Consider the following 19,327-nt stretch of genomic DNA (forward strand, 5'->3'; position numbering starts at 1 on the left):
TGGCCAGGACAGTCTTATAAAAGCAATTCCTAATCTCAGTGAGGCATTTCCCGGTTAAATACAGTTAAATAAAAGACTGGAAAGAAAAAAATGAACAATGCGTGAATCCTGGGGAGAGCATCAGAGCATGTAGGACTTCCTTGCCAAAGGGTTTTGTTCACACTCTGCATCTCAGGTTAAACTAATTTAGCAGCCAAACAGCACGAGCTGAGAAGAGGAAAGCTTCCATATCATCATCTCTTACATCACGTGACGACGTCCGAACACAGCGCAGACATGTTTGTGCAACCGCTGTGGTTGAGGTCGTGCATGCAGCATAGAATGAAAAGGGAGGTACATGCAGCTCAATTAAGGCCCCAGTAAATTATACAGTACCTTGGGATGTGAGCGCAAGGCAGCATCCGAGAGCCATGACAGAGAGGTGCGGTTTTTAACTCTGCGCATCGGAGTGAAACATGAAATCAGTCTCTTCCCTCAGTCACCTTAGCGTGTCCCTCATGTCTTTGCAGCCTCTGCTCCACTGCCACACTGACCTACAGCTCCTCTGCAACATCTGCTCACACTCCTCCCCCAGTGTCCCCCTTCCCCACCCAGCAGCGCTGGGTACAGATGGTCCAGCCAGGCCCTGACTTGGACAACCGCTAATCTGTTTATGGTGTGCTGCAGGAGGAGAGGAGTGTTAATCCAAACTGCTGAAACAACACTGGCCGTGTAGCCCACAATGGACGAACATGGAGGGTGTAGAGGAATGTCAACGGATGCGCAGGATGGAGAATACTGTTGTCATTCACTTAAACACCATGTGGTTAAAACATGAAAGTGTCACTGTGATTCATTCTTTGAATAAAACATTATTATATTCTGAACAATTCAAATCTAGCATTGTTGTGAACATAACACAAAATAGAGCAGCTGTAAAATAAAACAATCAAACTATTCCAATCATGCAACATAACTAAAGTACCTACAGCTACATGTACACTGCAGTGACACAACGAATCTAAAAACGTACTCACCTGAATCAGGAAAATGTAAACAGACACTAATCAAACTGCTGAGATTCGCGTTTTTTCTGTTGCCACCAACATAAAGCTCCACACTGACTCTGCTGTCATTAAAGGAAACATCGCCGCTGCTGCTCGCTGTGTGTCGGCTGCTGGAGAAAGTCCCTCTGAGGTCTGATTAGTAAAGCACAAAGACCAGAGTCCTGATGCCAGCAGACACACAATAACAGCCGTCTCCCCGGTAATCCGCTCTGAGCCCACATCCACCCAGCTGATGCTGCTGCTGCTGCTGCTGCTGACCCACTGCAGCAGGTGGAGCAAGACTGGAGATGAGGTTAAAGCCCAAACGCCTGCAGAGATGCTCTGCTGAGAAAAACCCAGAGTGGAACGTTTGCAACAACTTACTTTGAGATGTGAGTTGCTTAATGCAGACATGATAGTAGCAGTGATGACTGGGAGCTTGATATACTGCTGTACAAAACATACTGTATGTATAAGAAGTCAATGTTTTTTTGCATTTCCAGCACACAGAAAGATAGTATGCTTCTTTACTGATCAGACAATAGTTTTTCTTTACTATCTCCTGTGCATTAGGTGGATTATACAGGACTGTAGCCTCCAGGTCGATGGCTGGTCGATATACTCATCCGATCCAAATCTCATTGTCAGATAATGTCCTCATGATGAGAAAGCGCTACATCAATAACCCTCCAGGATCAATCCATTATTTCTGCCATCAGGAGATGGAAACTGCTAGGTCTAACTTATTTCATGTTTATTCAAAGTCGACTCCAAACAAACTGACACAGTTACAAAGAAGTTGTCAATGTGCCTGCATTTTGTTAAAACAAACAGCCAAAAAAGTGAAGTGGGAACTTTTTAAACAGCAGTTTGTGAATCACAACTCAACAACCATCACGTATATTCAGTAAAAACAGCAGGCTAGTGTGTCTGCAGTCAATAGTTCTGTTTTCATAAATCAGGTGCATGTTGCTTTGCTCTTCATACTGTCACTGCAGTATAAAATAACCAGATTAAAATGACTTAATATGCTGCAAATACTAGTTTTTAATACTCTTTTTATGTTAATTATTATCAATTTAGGTTAATAAGGCTACCAGGTAGAGTACACTTAGTGGACTGTGGCTGATTTAGTTCATGTGGAGATAATGTGCAGATTGTTTCCCCCAACCGATTGGATGAATAGTGGGATTTTCTTTGGTTGATTACAGCTGTAGATTATGCATGGCTTAGACTCTACTTGTCAGCTTAAAGGACCAATTAGAATCATTGGATTTTTTTTTAAAGTAATGGAGGGCATCATAAAAAGGAAAAACAATCTGTCAGATATTTTGCATATATTCATAAATATGGCTCAAATGGAATATTGTCATAGTAGATTAAAACCAAAGTGTGCCACTTTTTCTGAAACTGCTTCTTTTATTCACGTCTTTGTATAACATCCTATAAATTGGTGGTATATTAAATTTGTTATAACAAAATATTTTAGAAATCAACAATTATTTCATATCTAGGTTTAATAGATGACTTAAAAATTAATGTTGACAATCATAATCGATAAATCACTTTGCAGATTTTTCACATTTTGAGCAGATTGATAGAGGATTAAATATTAATTCCCTCCATTATTTTCTCATATTGAAATGCACTGATTATGTTCACTTTATCAGCACAAGTGATGCAGGAAAGTGTGATCACTTACAAACACTGTCAGCATGCGCAGGCCAGTCACAGCCGAGACTAATTGTACTTTTAGTTCGGGAAACCTCAAGTCTCGCCTTCTCTCTCTTACTCTTCCTACCACACCTATTTAAATGGTCTCTACCTCGTCTCACCTGGAGCTTTGATGTGGGGCAGCGACTGAGCCCTCGACCTCTGCTTGGAATGCGATGCTGGGAACCAGGAGGCCTACAGGGGAGCTAATGATCATCCTGATGCTGCTGTCAGCCGTTTGGAGGTTCCACCGCAAACTGCTGCTGATCTGTAATCAAACCTCTGCTTGGCTTCCTGAAGCATTTTACTGTCCCTCACTACTACTGAGGAATGAAGAATGGACCCATCATGACAGGCAATTCTATTTATAGTCTCGCAAAACTGATTTTCATTCTGCTTAAGTCATTATTTAACATCGTGAGGTTTTTATGTGCGACGATGACATCAGCATGCAGGTTTGTGAAAGGTTTAATTGCAGCCCACTAAAGTCTACTTGTACTTCCTGACTTGAGGTCAGAATGCACGCGTTGGCAGAGCCACAGGCCCGCACACGAACACCCGTCTGGTGGTGAAATGAAATCACACGTGTGCTTTCAGGAGACGCTGCTTTATGTGCAGATATTGGAAAAGAGCCTGGATTAAACTGTATACGTGTGCTGGGAGGTACAGCAAGGAGTGGGGGAATCCCATCAGATATAACAGTCCTTATTATAACAGACACAAAAATGCATTACCTCACAATCAACACAACGTTCTGCTGATGGCAAAAAATGAGACAGATGTTCTTCTATAAATAATCAGCGAGGTGTATCAACACGCAGACCTTCATGCGAGCTGCAGTGACAGGAAAAAAAAACCTCAAAGCTTCCCTCCTGTGACACACTCCTCAACAGAGCTATGAAGTTTCTAATGTTTATCCATTTCCCAAACACACACACAGATGGAGTTTAAACTGCTCCGACTAAGAATTATTTTGGATAATATCTGAGCCCGTGTTGCTGCAGTGAAATCTTCCTGAAGATCGGCCAGCGCTCAGAGCAGCAGCAGAGGAGGAGCGGTGTGTGACTGAGGCCTGTTTTCTCAGCTGCTTCAGATTACCACTACAAAGTCTGACAGCAGGCTGCGGTGACTTTGAAATACTTTCCATTTCGAACCCTCCAGAGTGGAGCATATCGCAGGGAGGGCACGATGCCAACGAGAGGATTTCTCACTCTGAGCAGGGAGAGCGGATTTTTCGGAAAGGAGGAGGACGTGTTGAGTAAAGGTTTTAAATTTCTGACGTCCTCAGAAACATTTCCTTTGTAAAACTTTTCCAGCCTGCGTAATGTTCACGAGATTGTGTGGTGTGTTTTATAGTGCAGTAATGAGCAGGCTATTTTGTTGGAGTGTCATAACACATTTATGTGACATTAAGAATGAATTCGGACAAAAGTTTTCAGATAGGAATGAACCAAATAGATGATCTGGCACCGATTGGATCCACCAGTATATTTAAAGCTGCACTAATCAAAATACTTTTAATTAGATTGAATGTCTACATGTAGTGTACTGTTCCTCATATATATCTTTTACACAACACTGTAAGTACTTCCTAGCACTGCTGAGGGTTTTATCATCTTTCAGCTCATTGTTTTGGTCTTACCAGCTGCAGCTTTAATGTTGCGGTTCACTCACAGCGCTACCATTAGCAGCGCTCACAGCAACAGCAAGTGGCTGTTTTCAAATTCATTGTATACTAGAATAATCAGGAAAAAATGCCACTTAGCTGGTGAACACAACAGAGCATTTAGCAGCTACAAGCAAGATATTATACAGGAGTTGGTGGCCATGGGCTGGAGTCGAACCCATAACCACTGCATCAGGGACTATAGCCCCTGTTTTACCTGCTCAACCAGCTGAGTTATCTGCATCCTTCATTTATGACAAATATGTTTGATAAAAAGAAAATCTTTCAACATTTATCCTTCCATGCTGATAGGCTACTACTCATGACATGTAACCATTCAGATACCCAGTATCACATTTTTTTATTGATTTATTTAATCTGAAATTGGTTTTAAAAATAATGATACCAATAATTATTAAAATGCTAAATATCAGATCTGATATCTGGCTATTCTGGTAAATCCCTGACTGTTATTAAAAAGGATTCATAATGTTCTGAACATATTTGCCAACAACTTATTTATATAAATGTATATTATATTACTATTATTATTATTATGTTATTTTATAAGCAACATCGACTGTAAAAGATGAGCATAGCCATCACATTTGAGCCATCAGGACCTTGCTTTTTTATCACTCTCTGATACAGTAGTGACTTGTGAATTACAAACTAACCATACCCTAAAGCATAATCTGGTTTCGTGTCTGTTTTGCTCTAAACAGGACCATAATTTACAAAGCTGACGTCATGTTGTATTGATGAATATACAAAAGTGGCATGAGAGAACATAAATCCATTATGAAAATGTTTACTAAGGTAGCAAACCAAGTGATTATCAGGGTCATTTTCTCATAGACTTCTGTATAATCTGACTTCTTTTACAACTGTAGAAGTCGCCCTCTGCTGGCTGTTAGTAATAATCCAGGTTTAAGGTTCACTGGCTTCATTTTTCAGATGTGGGGAATTATATCTATCTTATATATACAGTCTGCACTTCAAATGAATGAATTAAAAAAAAAAGTTGCTCAAGGGAGGAGGAAGTTCATGCAGTTATGTAGTACCATCAATCGTAAATCATGCTGAACAGCTCAAACAGGAACAGCGGGAGTTTCTGCTGTAATTCTCAGTTTGCTGTAATTAAATCACGATTTACACTTATCAGCCAGAGTGAAAACAATGACGAAATCATTTGGAATTCACTCTAAGCAGATGTTCCCAGATTAGAATCTTAGAAACAAAACAAATCATTCACACCCTGCTCACTTCTGAATGGCTCTCTGCTCGTCTGTACATTCTGTTACCGTGTCGCCTCCGTACAGTCTGACCTCTTCTTTAAAGGGCATCCTACTCTTTGACTCACATTTGAACAAAAACTGTGAATGAGAGAGTTATTTGAGAGGGTTATTTCATTTTCCTGTCCTCTGTGTGCTCACTCAGCAGGGTCAGCGAGGGTCATGGTCTGCATTCAGCAACCTTTTGCCTCTTGACCTTTAGACACCTCATTATTAGGTCTGTATACAGACTGGGAGGTCAGCTCAAATCAGTAAACACTGAAGTAAATCACCAGCTCATTGGCCACACATTCACTCCACTTGGCTTCTTTTGTATCCCAGTAAATGCTCTAGGTACTGAGTCTACTGATGCTTAATGATAAAGCGTAAATATTCTTGCATTTTTAAAGTTGATTTCATAAAACAGGAGCTGACACTGCAGATATTCAGCTCTTTACTACAATCTGAGGCAAGAAATGAGTTGCAAACCCATTCTTTAGGGGCGTTAATGCATCACATATAGGAAACATTGAAAAAAAAACGGCAGGAAAAAACAGCCTATACACTAAAGCACACTTAAAATTCCTTCATCCCTTAAATCAGCACGAAATTCATTTTACAGCTCTTTCCTGATTTGCTACAGAGGCCTCTGCGAGGCTACAGCACACCCTCTCATATCACATCATTTAACGGTCTTTGAGGTCACAGCTGACTCCTATTGGGCTGTAATGGCTTCCCCGCTGAGCTTGGCCCGGGTCCCTGCTTTCGCTAGACCTTTGAAGTGCTCACACTCCGAAGCCCAGCCTCAGCACAGGAGGAAGGGGTGTGTCTGGGCTGGTCCCAAAAAAAAAAAGAGAAAAAAAAAAGCTCTCCGAGTTTCCGTCCCCTCCAGGTACACCTGGAGTCTCACAAATGAAAATGTGCGACCTCTGACCTCCTGCTTTTGTTCAGTCTGTACTCACGTCTCGCAGGCACCTCGAGAAAGGCGGGAATTCTTGGTAGGAGAGTAAAGAAAGAGTTCCTGGCTTTACTGGAAATAAAGGTAGTGTTAACCACGAGGCAGGATAATGAAAAACCCTGAAGTCAGAACAAGGGGAAAAGTAATATGAGCAGCTTCGGGTCTGTCAACACGAGGCCGAGCGCTTACGGGAATACGGCTGCATTTAAAAAGGTGTTTTCGCTGTGGCCAGACAGGATGAGCAGCGGAGGGGTGAATTTACCTTTCCATTAGCACACAGCCAAGAAAAACGAGAAAAGAATAGCAAAAGAGATTAATCTTTCATCAGCCTGTTTGTCTGTGAAAACAGCGTGCTTCACCGAGCCTTTTGTTCCTGCACGTCACTCGTATAATAAACCTGCATCATGGTGCCTCTGTACTGCAGATGTTACGTAAGGTAGAAACAGCTCCACATGCATGACTTCACAACACTGAAGTCATGCACTGATATTGATTTTAAAAAACGTTGATATCAATTTCATTTCATGCTTATTATAAGATATATACTTTAATATTTCCATTTAAACAAATTTAAATGTGATCTAGAGAGTTGTGATCAGTAAGGTACTATCTTCAGTCTTGTCTGTCAATTGCAAAGCATTTTGGGTGAGAGTCTGTTGTTTTAAATGTGCTATATAAATAATAGTAACTTGACAAAGAGGATGTAATGCAGTTCATACTGGGCAAGTACAGGGTGTCTCTAAAGTCTGGACACATAGGCAAAAATACTATGTGTCAAGAGATGAAATTTTTAACATTTTATTCAATATATAATTTTTTTATATAATGAATTTGATATATATTTGATAATTAATCAAATCTATATTTAATATAATAGCCATATTTAATCCGTGGAGGCAAAAAAATTATAGTTAATGAGATTTCCTATGTGTCCAGACTGTAGGGACACTCTGTAGTTTATTATACACTCAACAGGCCACCAGTCTTTCACAGGGCTGAAATGTCCAACAAACATAGATCCTAGATGGACTATGAAGGGAAGCAATACAACCAAACACATTCACAGACAGGATGAACAAGCACAGAGCTGTCAGAGAAAAGTCTGATGAGGTTCAAGCCCAGAACCTGTCGGCTGTGCAGGTGCTGCAGCTATGGGTCCACTGATATGGGTTTGTCAGGGCTGATCCAGATTGTTAGTAATTGAAGAGGCTGTTGCACAATATCTGGAACTGTATGTATATGAAATAAGAAAAAAACGTTGATGTCAAACACAAAATCCAACACAAAACACTGTTGAAATGACTTTTATATGGCTATTACTCATGATGGATCAGATAATGCTCTGCAGGCATAGACAGAAGCAGCTGCACCAGAGACAAGTCAGAGCGTTTTTTAAATTAATCAATTAAATTCTTTTATCGAAAAATAATTTTAAGAACACTATATTGATAATTGAAAAAATGACTGAATATCGGATTCAGTATTTGCTCAGGCTGATAATGTGTGAACTCCTAGCTGCAGCTATCTATATGCTGCCCTAGAGAAAATGAAACATCATTTATAATTAATTTTTCCCAGCAATACACTTGCACAAATCATAATAATAACAGCCACAGCCAAACAGCCTCATCATTAAAAGCACTGACACTGGAAAAATAAAACAATTATCATCTAGTTACAATACAACGTTCTGCTTTGAACCTTCCCCAGCAGAACATCTGCTACACTGCTAAAACTGCTCTACAGCCTAAAGCCTTAATAATCCTGCCTCAAAACTCCTCAGATCACATTCTAATTAAGCATCTACAGGATGTGCCAGAACAAGTCCGACCCACAACAGATCTTCACCTCCCAGTGCCAGACACCACAGGATGCCCCCAGAGGTCCTGTGTCAATAGACGGGGATCTACACAATATTAGGCAGGTGGTTTGAATGTTGTTTCAGTTAATAACTTTTTAACGTGCCACAAAAAATAAAGACTCACACGGTAGTACAAGACAGAGCTATTAATAAAAGGCTGGTCTGCACACTGTTGACTGACTGGTGTTATTTGTGCAGTCTGATTGTTTCATAGTCACAACAGCAGCCTTGGCCCTCAACTTTGGCTGAGGAACTGTACACAGCTTTTAAACAAAAAAGTAGCTCGCAACAACAGAAGCACGTCCAATGTTTTGTTCAGCTGCTCATTCATCAGCTTGTTAATCAGTGTGTGACAAGATGAAGGGTCAGAGGGTACAAGTCTGTATGACACGACTGTTTCCGGTCACAGACAGAGCCGCGGAGGTTATGGAAAGTGTGAACTGATAGCAAACATACATAGATGTGTATATGTGAACATATGTGTGTGTTCAGGTGTCTGTACACAGTGGAACAGTATCACTGCAACAAGTAACCTCACACATTTGTAACCTGGCTAAAGGTACATGGGAATATGCAGACTGTTATGTAAGTGTCTGAGCAGCTTAATCGCACAAGGTTTTCTCCACAGTTTCCTGTGTAAACACTGAGCTGTGCGAGCCTCAGACTCTGGTTTCACCAGTTTACTGGCATCACTCAGCGCTCACATGGAGCACAATAAGCAGAACAGACAGACCGTGAAGGGAGAGACGCACAACGAAGGGAAAATAGGAAACCCTGAATGCAGACACGAGGGAAGGTGTGGTTTTGGAGAGAGACAACGAGGGCTGAATTTGCGCCGGACAATTGCAATGGAAACCTCTGTTTAACTGAGAAATATGGTCAGACTGAGGTCAGCTTTGTAGGCGAGTGACCTGTGTGTGTCTGTGGGAAAGTCATTAGGAGGGAGTGGCATTAGGCCGAGCTGGCAGGGCCGAGCTGAGGCGTCCCTCACACATCTCTGCCTGCTGGGATTCAGTTCAGACTCAGAGAGAGAATAAAGTGGACGCCTTGCTGGTTCAACCCAAACCAACAGTTGGCAGGAGGATGGATACGCAGAGAGCAAACCCAGCAGCCCGCTGAATGGAAACAATGGAGAGGATCTGGCCAGTTCCTGGTGGCTTCCATCGCCACACCCAGGCAGCTCCAAACACACAAGCTGTTCATGAGCAGTGTGAGTTGGCATCTTTTAGGAAGAAAATGCAGCACTAAAGCCTCATTTGCACAGGGCCAGTGCTACCTGGGGACCTTGTATGATTTAGAAATGACCCCTCCCACACATATATCTCTACTTTTTTGCACTATATTCGTACGGAATAACGAATTCTGACTTTTACTCTAATTTACTGACAGATGTGATGTTAATAAGCTGCCACATTATGACTGTTGAGCCTCTTGAAACCAAGCAAAATGTTCCCTGATATTATGCATGCCATTCATCTCACCATCTTTTTAGATTTTGCCCTTTTGATGGATTTAAGCTGCTGTTTCCTTGAAAGAAACTTCTGATTTTGCACTGAAATGCTGTCAAAACTTTCAATTATAAATACCAGCACTGCCTCCATAGTTCTCAAGCAAGAAAGTGGCAGAAGAAAGGCACAGTGAAAAGAAAAACCTTGCAAAAAATAAAACAAGAAACCACTTTGGTGACTGTCAGGTGGTAGAGCGGGTTGTTTACCAAACCCAAGGTTGACGGTTCGATCCTTGGCACCTCCACATGCCAAAGTGTTCATGCGCACCATTTTAAAAACATCACTAAAGTGCACATTTGCATGGGACTAACATTATTACATCAACTCTGTGTTTGGCAGTTTTTATTGGAATTTTTACTTTACAACTGACAAATATGGCAAGTTTGCACAAGACTTAAGCCTTCAGATGACCTCAGCAATTACTATGAACTACTAGCGGTCATAATGCTGCTGTTGTACTGTGCTGTTTTTTGATTTTCCAGTTGACCTAAGTTTCAAACCTCACCTATGGTCAAGAGTTCTGGTTAATAAAAATAAAATCGTGGGTTAAAGGAAATCTGTTTCCTCCTTAGGGCGGCTGGGTTCCTCCTTAATGATGGCACGAAGAGCTTGAACATTTGGAGTGGAGTTGCTGCTCGTTGCATCGAAATGAGCCACCTGAGGTAGTTTGGGCATGTGATTACGATGCCTCCTGGCAGTCTTCCTTTGGAGGTTTTCCAATCACCTCCAGCTGGGAGGAGACCTCAGAACAGACCCAAAAATTGCTGGAGGGATTATATATCTCATCTGGCCTGGGAACGTCTCAGGATCTCCCAGGAGGAGCTGAAAATTGTTGCTGGGGAGAGGGATGTCTGGGATGCTCAGTTTAGTCTGCTGCCACTGTGAGCAAGCTCTGATAAGTGGAAGAAAATGGATGAATGAAAATACTCAGGTAATACTAGTCCCATACAAATTGAGCTTAAGAAAACATTAAATGTAACTGTTGATGAGGAGCATGTAGTGGGAGCACAGATTCTCAAAAGCAGTGTGTCACCTCCACCACACTGGGATTAGACCACAAGTATTCTCCTATTGTTTGCCTCTAACAATAACAGCGCATTGCTACAACACAAATATGCCGACATACACTGCTGGAGATGACTGTGCTAAAGTGGTGACCTGCTGTGTGACCTCTAATGTGTATGTGTGTGTAGCATGTCCACGGCCTGAAACAGAGAGGTGTGTGTCCACTCATTAGCCCAGCAGTGCAGAGAGCATCAATGAGCTGGAGTGTCTACGCTGAGGAAATCACAGCTGGCCTGTTAGCGCAACACTGACACCTCATCGCAACTCACGCCAACAGACTAAAAAAAGGATGGCATTGTGTGTATTACTGCGAGCGTTGTGTCTCTATGGAAATGGTCACATATGCGCAGAGTGAGGGCGTGCTCCTTCACAGTTCATCATACCTCAGCTGTGGAAAGTAAACTCAAGCACAGCCCTGTAGTGAACCAGGAGTCCTCTGCAGCTGTGTGTTTGAGCAGCATTGGGAAAACTAACAACAAAATGTACAAAATATGTAAAAAACGGTTATTTAAAAACAGACACAGATTGGTTCCAGATGTAGTGGAAATTTTATTGGTACTTACCTATTGATCATGAGAAGGAAGTCCATGGGGACATGAAAAAAAAAGAAAACACATTGTTAGTTGATGGCAGGAACATATCAAGAAAAACATCTTGTTATAATTACACACAGAGCTCAGTTTAATCTCCAGAGAGCTGGAAAGTAGCTGGGTTAGTTTTCATTACATTCAGGACAATTTTTGCTTTACTGCTCCTCTGAAACAATCTTATCTGTGAGATTGTCCCGAGCAGGAACCAAACATCTTCATCTCCCCCTAATCTCTGCATGCGCACTCCCTGGAGTGTTTCTTTCTGACATGACTTTACAGATGCCAGACTTGGGCCTCCGTCGGGGCACCGCTCACGTGTCGGCAGCCTCGCTCTGAATACGCCTCTGTCCCTAGGGAGGTGGCTGAGGAAATAAAGAAATGGACCTGGGTAGAGGCTGGGAAAAGAAAGTAGGCCTGACTCTTGAATAGCCTGCTGCCCCTGGAGGGCTCGCTCATGCAAGTGCTCCATGAATGGCAGGCCAGAGTATGCCAATAAGCACTGAAATCATTCTGGTTATTGTGCTGCGAGGGACAGGTGCCATCAAGCTGAAAGAGCAAATATTCTTTTTGGCTATAAAGCAGTGGCTGAAGAGCAGATATGCCTTCTGGATTTGCTATTTTGTGAGGGGCTTTTTGTCTTTTCCCTTATGCTGTTGGCATCTTTTCTTAGGACCTGCATCTCTTTCACCTCTTATTCTCGGCCTCGTGCTGAACTGAACTGCAGCCACCACTGAACTGCACAAGCAGCAGTTTGGTAATGATGGGTTTGTTGTTATGTCATGATGCCAAATTAGTGGGTGCAGCCAACGACATGGCACCCGTGACACACTCTGCTGGGTATGTGGTGACAGTTTTACGCAAGTCAGAGCGCTTGAGAATACAAGCCAATCATCTTTTCTTTTTCTCAGACACATGGAGACACTTCCAGCAGAAGTATATACAGTAATCTGGACAAGAGATTAAAGATCTGGGATGAATATATCATTGTAATTTTTCTGACAGATACTGTAATTGGATTTGCCCTATAATTTTTCAAAGTCAACCTACGGTACAACATTCACAGTATCCTAGACTTAAAGCGTGATAGAGCATTACACATGGGACTTTATCAAAAGTGTAACTGTAGGACAAGGAGGATGAATTTGTGAAAGCATTGACATGACCTAAAATTTGTAGTAACTTTAGACCTTGATTTCAATTTAAGACAGTTTCCTTGTTTGCCAAGTAAATGTTCATAAGCTTTGCGATTTGTCTAAAACTGCCATCTCATTTCGTGACTCAAATGATGATATTCGAACCTTTTCCAAATGAATTCACACAGTGCTGATTGAGTCTGTCAGCAACAGGTAAATCTTTCTGCATTTTGCAATATACTTGTGTTTTGAATGTGGTTTCAGTGGTGACATTCCTGCGCTGGTGCACCAGCAGCAGTTTGTTTGAATGTGAACCAACGATGACTCTTGCTTGCCAGAGCTGAAGAGGGCAGCAATCATAGTGATGGAGATGGAGGAGGCTACAGCAGATTTCATACCAGGTCTTAAACAACCTTGTTTTTTTTGGTTTGTTATTTACCTTGCTAACATGTTCATATGGTGTTTTTTTTTTAAATACATATCCTTCAAGACATGTTATAAGGGCAACAAGCAGCCAATAGCATGGCTGATCATTTCTGCTTTGAAATAGTGACCAGTGACAATCTCAAAAACATGGATGTAGACGTCGGGGATTTAACACAAAACAAACTTACAAAACTAAATCCTGTTTGGTTGCTGTTTATGGGTTTCGTATCATCATTTTTCTTCAGAATCAGTTTGTACTTCAGTCAAACGTACAGCTGAATTGCTGTGTCACTGCAACTTGTCATTGTGTCGCATAGAGCAGTTTTATAGAGCTAATTTGTAGGTGAGCTGGTGTGCTCGAGCTGCGGCAAGCTTTGGAGAGGTGGATGGGGAGTCGCGAAGACTTCGGGGATTTCACATCTAGAGGAGCCAACAGTGTACAACAGTTACATTTAGGCCATTTAAAATCAAGAAGGGATTTTTTAAGTGGGAAAAAACATATAAATATGTAACTCTGATGCACAGACGTGAGTTTTTACGGGTTTAATCAATGACCAGAGAGGGACTTTAAATACACACTTCAAACCTGAACATTACACTAAATATTGAGGTTAAACCTGCCTGACTCATCTAACAATCTAATCAGTTAAAGTTCAGGGCACTTATGGCCAGAAGTATGTTCAACGTCAGCAAACCAGACCTCCAAATATACATGCCAGAGGTTTAGCAGAAAAAATGGAGGTGTTTCACCTCATTCTTGTCCTGAAAAAACAAACAATGAAGACTGATGTAAATGAAAATAACTACAGAATGTCAAAGTAAAGTTGAGTGAACTAAGAAAGCAGGCAGCTTACCAAAGCAAATCATTCAAAAGAACTTTGTAAAACCTACAAGCTGCTCACCTGACAACACCAGCGGAGGAAATTAAATACGCTGCACATACAGAAGTACATCAATCATGCTACCTCAAAGCAAAACAGTGAAATACTCTGCAGACCGCTTTACACAGGATTGTTGCTGTGAGCATAATCATGGTGCCCAATGTTTTAAAAAGCTGGATTCTTCTGACATAAACTGCCACCTTTATTTATAAATATATCTTCTGTGAATGTAGTATGTGGCCTGAAGGCTGTTTTTCTTTTCTGCTCGGTGTTCTGGGTGTGTTCTCGAAAGTCTGTTTGGGTGGTTGCCTGTACAAGACCACCAGCGTACAGCAGAGGTGGTGGAGGGAAAAGTTATCTTCATCCAGTCAAGCTGTTTTTAATGGTGTCCAAAATTCCACCAGATGGCCTTTTTCAACAGATGGCAGTTGAAGGCAGACCACAGGACGAGTCTAAAGGCTAAAATCCCTGAACAAATTTTAGCCTAAGTCTCAACACGGCTCGTATCTACCTCAGATCCACTCACGGCTCTGCAAAGTCAGCACCAATACCGAGCTATACGGTTACATTTTCCAGCAAGAGCGCAGAAATCCAAACTAAAAACCAAGCTGTGAAGCAAAGTGCACACAGTAAAGATAATAAATGACCCTGAGAGAGGCCGAGCTGTTATCACTGATTCTGGAGTCCCTCAGTGGAAACACTTTGGTATGTTTCCTGTAATTTTACACACAGTCTCAGCTTGATCAAAAACACAAGCAAAACAAGAAAAAAGAAAAGCAGGCTCATTTCAGGAAGAGTAGTGCCGTAATCATAACAAGCTAGTTGGGTTCTTTCCCCCTTAAAGCACCTGTGGGAGCTGCAGCCAAGTAATAAAAACATACAAGCCCTTAAATCTGCTGCGCATCGCTCCCGAGGTTGCAACCCCCAGAGAGCAAATCAGGGCTGAAAAATACAACATCTGCTTGCTGTACGCTGCTGCCACCGATGCCCCGGACCCCGGAGAGGTTCCTGTGAAAGGATGGAATTTAACTTCCCTACTCCTCTGCTGAAAGAAGAGGAGGATCCCCTGATCCAGCTGAACAAACAGCTCTTGCAGCATATAGCCGTTTGGGTGGGTGTGTCTGCAGGAGTGTGTGGATATGTGAGCATGGAGGTGAGCCTCATCCTGACCTTCTGCATTTCAGCATAGCAGCAGCACTGACAACACGCAACTATGAAACAGAAACAGGCAGACGCACTAAATCTGCACATGGAGAGGCTGCCATGTAGGACATTAAGGTCATGCACTCGATAGTATATGGCAGGCAGAGATCTATTATCATAATTATCAACGTACAAGTCAGCTCAGCATGTTTGCTAATGTGCTCTGTATGTATACCCATATATGTATACATATACGGGTGTAGTAATAATAAATAGTCACACATGTAGCCAGATAGCCATGTTTGCTGAATAAAATAACATTAACAGTGCATAATATACTTCAACATAAAAATCTGTTTCAGCGGCCTAATTCCTTGCTTCCATTACACAAATCTGTCTGAAAACAAAGTTCTGCTCCTCTGTGGAAACGGAAAAACCATGGCTAGAAGTAGAGACAATTCAAACATGTCTCTGGTGTAGTAGAGCAAAGTTACAATGTAATAAATCCTTTAAATTAAAGATAAAAGCTAAAAATGATTTGTTTTTATTTTCTGTTATTAAAAAAATTAAAAAAACAACAACTGGCATGTCTAATTTTTTTTGCTTACATTTTAATTTGTTTCTATACGTATTCCTTCTCTACTTGATGTAAACACTGCCTGCAGTTCAACCCAGTCTAGTCAAAAAAAAGTTCCTGAATTTTTGTCATGTTAAAAGCTGACTTACTACTGGCGTCTCAGTTAGCTGGATTTTTTTAAAAACAGATTTACACATGTAGAATAAAGCGAGCTTGATGAAATGTTATGATTTTAGGCTTATAAACTGCAGGCTGCAGATGAGTCAGAATGTTAAAAATCCAACAATCTGATGTTTCTGGGTCTGGTGTGATGTTGGTGATTTATTCTATGAGAACAGGCCTTTCAAAGCTGCCAGTGAGGTTAGGGTTTCACAGGGTTAACTCATACATGTCACATGCCAGACCATGTTTTACAATGTATATGCTTCTTTTTACAACTCCTAGATTCTGTAGTTTATCAGAAATCTTACTGAAACAAGTAAATCTTGCATGTGTTGGGGACTATTTTCTACTTTTTACTATTTTCGATTTTCACATTTGGCACCTCAGTGAGCATGTGTCTTTAATCAACAGAGCTCTCTGGCACTGAATTCTCTTTGGATACAATCATATAACTTGTTAGCGGGATCAATATTTTCTTGGTTTTGGTTTTCATAGTTTCGCTGACGCGAAGAAAAGAAATTGAGGAGAAACAGACTCTGTCAAACATAAACAGCAAATATGTAGTGACAAAATTAATAACGTTTCACATATAAACAATAAAAAGCAACTAAAACCAATGAAAACTATTCATGCGGATGAGTCATTTGAATTATATCTGACTGGAGCATTCTGCCAATATTATGCTGGAAAAGAACATGAAACTACTGTATATTTATGAACACCTGGGGTCACGATGGCTGATGGTATGTTTAAAGTGAAAAGATGAATGAAATACTAATCCTGACCCTTGTGGAACCTGTGAGGATCCACCTGCCAGCTTCATGCACTTCTCATGGTATCAGAGGTGGGTTTAGAGTCATGAATGCTCTGTACAGTTGAATGTCATCAGATTTACAGATCATATGAGAAGGGGAAGCGGCGTTGCTCTGCTGCAGGTACATGTTTCAGCTAGAGGCATTTACAGGAAGCTGCTGAGGCAGCGTCTCTGGTTCCACGAAGGCCTCTGGTGTTTGAGAGTGATGCTGTCAGTCCTGACTGTCATACGGGGAAACTGAATCCCCCCCACGAGCAATTGGTTATCCTTTTAACGCGGCCCTCTGGCATTATGGCCGCCCTGCCTGCCTAAATATCAGAAGTCAGCCGGAAGCATGAGATTCAAGTCCTCCCAAAGCGGTGAACCCAATCTGAGCAGCTGCATTGTATTTTATAGAGAGAGCATATAGAGTTTCCTGAGGTTGGTATTCCCAGAGGTGTAGTATTTCATTTGGAGTCTGACGTTCTTGTGCCTTTTGTTTACAGTTCTGGCAAACTGAGCTCCATCTAATCCAGAGAATGTTTGATGAAAATGCCAACTTTCCTCATTTCCTTCAGAATGATCAAACAGTATTCGCTCAGTGACAGGCAGGATCAATATCTAAATCCTTTGTTTCAGTGAAAAACTTCTCTCTGATCCATCTCATGTCTCATTTCATTCAAATAAGAACAATGATGGTAGGTTAAGTGGTAATCAAGTGAAGTTTTTAGTATATTTAAAGCAGCAGTAACTGATATCTCCACTTGGTGGAAGTGGAATCAGCTTTACACACAACAATAGTAGTGTTTCCATGTAACTGTAACCACCAATTTGAAGCAAACTTTTTGAATGTTGCAGAAAACTTAGCAAAGCAAATGTTGGTTAGATTTGTTCCCAATAAATGCTTTGGAGTGAATAAACTGGGCTGCGTTGTGTCGTCAGAAAGTGGTGGTGTAGCTGCATTTCACATGGCTGTAATAAATGGAGTAAAAGAAGCAGAAACAAAACCAGTTGTTGTCCAATCAACAATAAAAAACTTTGGAGATGGAACAAACACAACTTTGTCCATCAATGGTGGGAAGTCTTCAGAAATGACATTTATTCAGGAAAGTTGTAATTATTCTTCCATGTTAGCTGGTACTGGTCAAGTTTCATTCTGTCCAAAGACAAAAACCACAAAAGAAGTGAGCTTAAGAAACATTTTGGTGAAATTGGGAATATTTTTTTTTTTGTTTTCACTAATTTTTACTAATACATTATGGACACATACCTATCATTGCATTGGTTTATATTATATTAAACTCACTGGCAGACAAATGCTGATTTACATCTCCAGTAGACAGGAAGCAAAATTATATCACCTTCTGGCCTCTTGATAAAGGTGAGTCCAATATTTCTGCTCTTTCATCATCGTTTTGTTCTCCACCATCTCCTGAGGGAAGCATCTGGCTTTTTTACGCTACTAAATGCTTAAATAATCATACATCAGTGCTTTGTGAACCAAAACAATGATGTTAAAGATGTCAAAATGGTCTGTAGAGCTGACAGAAGTGCACAGGTGGTTCCTGTGAGTTTGTCCCCAAAAATAACACTTTTTCACATTACATGTAGCAGATTCACCTTATGTTAAAAACAGTGATTAGTGCAGCTTTGACACAACATAAACAGTTAACGTTGATATGAACAAAGTCAGACAAAAGGAGAAAATTAGCGAGTTTGTTGAGGAATTACTCAAGACAGGGAACTGCTACAGATATGATCAGCAACGGAGTAAATGACAACACTAAAGTAAAAGAGGATGAAAAAGTCAATTTGACCTCTTATTAGGTGAACAAATCACTGTGGAGATGTTATCTTAAAGAGTCAGCTCGATTTAAACTGGAATGATAACAGAGGAAAAGTGCAGGAAAAAAGCATCCGTGTCAGTGTGAGAAAGGCTTTTAGATTGATTCTTCTCTGCACGTCAGCCGATGCAGCTGATCCGTGGTGAACAGGAGAGGATCTGTGTGTGTGCACATCAAAGCTGGGCCTCACAACTCCTGTTTGTGTTTCATTTTTCTTCTATCTGCCGATCAGTCGCTGCCTCGCTCTCTCTCTATGACCTGAGGATTTTTTACCTTATATAGATAACAGCTCGCCTTCCCATGGGCCTGCAGGACGCTCCCAGGAATACTGCCTGTCCCTTCCCATAACACAGGCATTAGGACAAACCAGGCAGAGAAGGCCAGGAAAAGGGAGAGGAGGGCATCCACAAAAGGCAGACTTGTAGAGGGGATCAGCAGGGAGAGAGGAATTTCTTCATTACTTTCTCCAACTTCTTAAGCTCTGCTCTGTATTATCTTTGTGCTCAAAGAAAGTCTTGCAGGACCTCACCAGCTTTTTTACTTGCAGCTCAATGTGTGGCTGCTTTGTGTGCCGTTCACACATTAGCCCAAATGTGTAAACCACCACTTAGGGCACTGCAAATTTACATCTCTCACCCACACGGCATTCTGTTGACAAACAGCTGAATTCTCGTAAAACACACACTGCGTTATAATGAATCCCTTGGC

The 19,327-nt window shown here is 41.3% G+C and overlaps 1 protein-coding gene across 5 annotated transcripts in view; it reads right to left on the reverse strand.

Moving 5' to 3' along the window:
• nhsa (Nance-Horan syndrome a (congenital cataracts and dental anomalies)) overlaps positions 1-19,327 on the reverse strand; it is a 70,954-nt gene that overhangs the window by 20,503 nt on the left and 31,124 nt on the right. The window contains exon 1 of one of the 5 annotated variants that reach the window (XM_035949372.2): positions 1,017-2,476. The exons of 3 other annotated variants lie outside the window; for them this stretch is intronic. Coding sequence is in view for 1 of the 2 variants with exons in the window: in XM_055018134.1 (XP_054874109.1) it covers positions 376-412 (37 nt within the window). In the remaining variant the exon portion in view is untranslated. Of the gene's footprint in view, positions 1-375; positions 943-1,016; positions 2,477-19,327 lie in introns of those variants that run through there. One more of the 5 variants, XM_055018134.1, reaches the window with a different exon arrangement.

This window comes from Amphiprion ocellaris, chromosome 2 (genome assembly GCF_022539595.1).
Source record: "Amphiprion ocellaris isolate individual 3 ecotype Okinawa chromosome 2, ASM2253959v1, whole genome shotgun sequence".
Lineage (NCBI taxonomy): Eukaryota > Metazoa > Chordata > Actinopteri > Pomacentridae > Amphiprion > Amphiprion ocellaris.